Source organism: Chrysochloris asiatica, unplaced genomic scaffold (assembly GCF_000296735.1).
Source record: "Chrysochloris asiatica unplaced genomic scaffold, ChrAsi1.0 scaffold00378, whole genome shotgun sequence".
Taxonomy (NCBI): domain Eukaryota; kingdom Metazoa; phylum Chordata; class Mammalia; order Afrosoricida; family Chrysochloridae; genus Chrysochloris; species Chrysochloris asiatica.
This window is the reverse complement of record NW_006408896.1, coordinates 6,772-10,133: the sequence shown is the minus strand read 5'-3', so window position 1 is coordinate 10,133 and position 3,362 is coordinate 6,772. Positions and strand designations below refer to the sequence as shown.

Below are 3,362 nucleotides of genomic sequence, written 5' to 3'. Positions count from 1 at the left end.
CTATGGACAACGTTGCAAAGTATGAGTATTCCAGAACAGTTAATTGTGCCCATGAGGAATCTGTACATGGACCAAGAATCAATTGTTCAAACAGAACATGGGGACACTGACTGGTTTAAAAATTTAAAAAGTGTGCAACAAGGTTGTGTTCTTTCACCACACTTATTTGACCTGTAGGCTGAGCAAATAATCTGAGAAGCTGGGTCCTATGGATTGGAGGAAGACTCATTAACAACCTGCGATATGCAGAAGATACAACCTTGCTTGCTGAAAGTGAAGAGGACTTAAAAAATATACTGATGAAGATAAAAGAATATGGATTATATCTTAATGTCAATAAAACAAAAATCCTCACCACTGGACCAATAAACGACATTCTTATCAATGGAGAAAAGAATGAAGTTGTCAAGGACTTCATTCTTCTTGGATCTACTATCAACACTCATGGAAGCAGCAGTCAAGAAATCAAACCATGTATTGCATTAGGCAAATCTGCTGCACAAGACCCTTTTAAAGTGTTGAAGAGCAAAGATGTCAGCTTGAGGATTAAGGTGCGCCTGACCCAAGCCGTTGTATTTTCAATAACCTCATATGCATGTGAAAGCTGGACAGTGAATAAGGAAGACCATAGAAGAGTTGCTGCTTTTGCGTTATGGTGTTTGAGGAGAATATTGAAAGTGCCATGGGCTGCCAAAAGAACCAATAGATCCGTTTTGGAAGAAGTGCAGCCAGAGTGATCCTTGGAGGCCAGGATGGTCAAACTTTGTCTCTCATACTTCAGACATATTGTCAGGAGGGACCAGTCACTGGAGAAGGATATCATGTTTGGTAAGGTGGAGGGTCAGAGAAAAAGAGGAAGACCCCCAACGAGATGGATTGGCCAAGTGGCAGCATCGATGGACTCAAGTGTGGCAACAGTAGTGAAGTTGGCCTAAGACTAGGCAATGCTTCGTTCTGCTGTGCATAAGGTCACTATGGGTCAGTACCGACTCGATGGCACCTAACAACAACAATTATACCCTGAGTATGCTACTGTCACTCTCAATTTTCATGGACGCGTTTTCTACAAATTTGTTTTGACCATTGCCTAATTATCAAAACAACAAAATGTAACAGTTGTTCTTTTCTGACAATTACTTTTTCTCTCAAACTAATGCTTTTCATTTTTATTTCATACTATGAACCTGAATTTCAATCATTGGATCAGCATCTCAAAATGTTAATGATCAAGAAAACCTAACCACTGAAGATATAGTGGTACAGTTCATCAAAAATGACAGCTGTCCCTCCATGCTTCAAAAAATCTGTGACCTATATAATACTGAAGATCAAAATAGCAACCAGAACACACATGTCAGGTGAGTGTCATTCACTGGACACATAGCAGTGCTTGAGAGAGAGTCTGAAGAAGCTATCATGGCATTAAAATATTTATATAAATACAAGGAGCTCAGCTGGCACAAATGATTACATGCTTGACTGCTAACCCAAAGGTTGGCAATTGAAATCCATCCAGTGACACTGTAGGAGAAATACCTGGTGATCAGTTTCTGTACTGATTACTGCTAAGAACACCTGTCTACTTTGTCACATGGAGTCAGTGTGAGTAGGAATTGTCTTGACAGCACCTGTCAACAACATATTTCTTCATGTATACACCATCTACTCACAATTAACACACCATGTACACATACCCACCCACTTCTTTGGACATCATTTGGATTTGGAGTGACTCACTGTAAGAGTAGAACTGATTCTTAGTGTTTCTAAGGCTATATATTTTTGTGGAAATAGACAACCTTGGTTTTCCTGTGGAGCTGGTGGATTTGCACCACTGACCTTTCAGTTAGCAGTTCAGTGCTTAGCCAACTTCACCAGCAGAGCTCTTATATATGAAGGGGCTTCAAGCAATCCATCGAAAATTAAAACTAAAGGATAATGGAATTTTCCACAAATTCCATTATACAAATACAAATATTATTCCATTATACAAATACATTATATTATACAAATATGTATATGTAGATGGATGTGCATATATATGGTGCCATAATTGGTCTGAAAACTGCAAGATCAGTGGTTCAATATCACTAGCTACTCCTTTAGAAAAAGATGTAACTCTCTACTTGGTTAAAGGTTTACAGACTTAGAAACCCCAAGCAGTTCTATTCTGTCTTAGAGATCACTATGAGTGAGAATTTACTCAATGACAGTGGCTGTTGCTAAGTGCCGTTGAGTTGGTTCTAACTCATAGTGACCCTCTATAGGGTTTCTGAGGAGTGGCTGGTGAGCTTTAATCACTGATTCTGGGGTTCAAACTGACCTTGCAGTCCAGTGTATTAACCTGCAGTGCCACACTTGGAATATATATATATATATAATTCTTAACCATAGTGATCCTGTATAGGGTTTCTCAGGCTGTAAATCTTTGCAGAAGCAGAAAACCTCATTTTTTCCTCCTTTGTAGAAACTGATATGTTTGAACTTCTAACATTTTGGCTGGCAGTCCAGTGCTTACTCTACTGTGTTCCTTAGGTAGCTTATACATGTATATAAAGCCAGATAAAATATTGTGTGCTAACATAATTTTTACAGTAAAATAATATGTAAATGATGTATTGAATATTTGAAACATCTTTCACTTACAACCAATTATCAGAAAGTATATTTTTGTAGTACGGTGATAGTAATGGTAGTATCACTTCCAAGTGATTAACGTAAAGCAGTTTAGGGGGAAAATTCATGTTTTTCATGTTTACTATCTATGGTTATGTTGAAATTGTGACAAATTTATTTTTAACAGAATACATATGGCAAATAATATTTGTGAAAGAAATGAAGAGAATAATTTTGGAGAAAAGTTTATCCAAATTCCAAATAATTCTATGTTCAAAAGACCTATGGACTCATTTGCTTCCAAAGGCCATTGGTACAAAAAATTCTTCAAGGATCTTTCCTCACTAGAGCATCATAACAGATTCCACTGTGGATGCAATGCCAACCAGTATAAGGAATGTGGAGAGGCCAACATAAAGTCTTCTATGAGAATTCTTACAGGAAAGCAATGTCAAGAATGCAATGAATATGGGAAAGATTGTAGTCAGTCCTCAATTCTCACAAAACACATGAGAACTCACAGTGGAGAGAGGCCTTATGAATGTAAAGAATGTGGCATAACATTTTCTCAGTCCTCCACCCTCATTAAACATATGAGGACTCACAGTGGAAAGAAGCCTTATGAATGTAATGAATGTGGCAAAGCCTTTAGTCGGTCCTCAAATCTCACAACTCATAAGAGATCACACAGTGGAGAGAGGCCTTATAAATGTAATGAATGTGGAAAAGCCTTTAGTCGGTCCTCA

General features: G+C 37.9%; 1 protein-coding gene across 1 annotated transcript in view; it reads left to right on the top strand.

Annotated features, from left to right (window-relative positions):
• Window positions 1-2,810: 2,810 nt before the first annotated feature.
• The window catches only part of LOC102829304 (zinc finger protein 135-like), a gene marked incomplete at its 3' end in the record, with an annotated part of 1,736 nt that continues 1,184 nt past the window's right edge, over window positions 2,811-3,362 (top strand). Inside the window, exon 1 of the mRNA XM_006876401.1 lies at window positions 2,811-3,361. Coding sequence (XP_006876463.1) covers window positions 2,811-3,361 — 551 coding nt within the window. The remainder of the gene's footprint in view (window position 3,362) is intronic.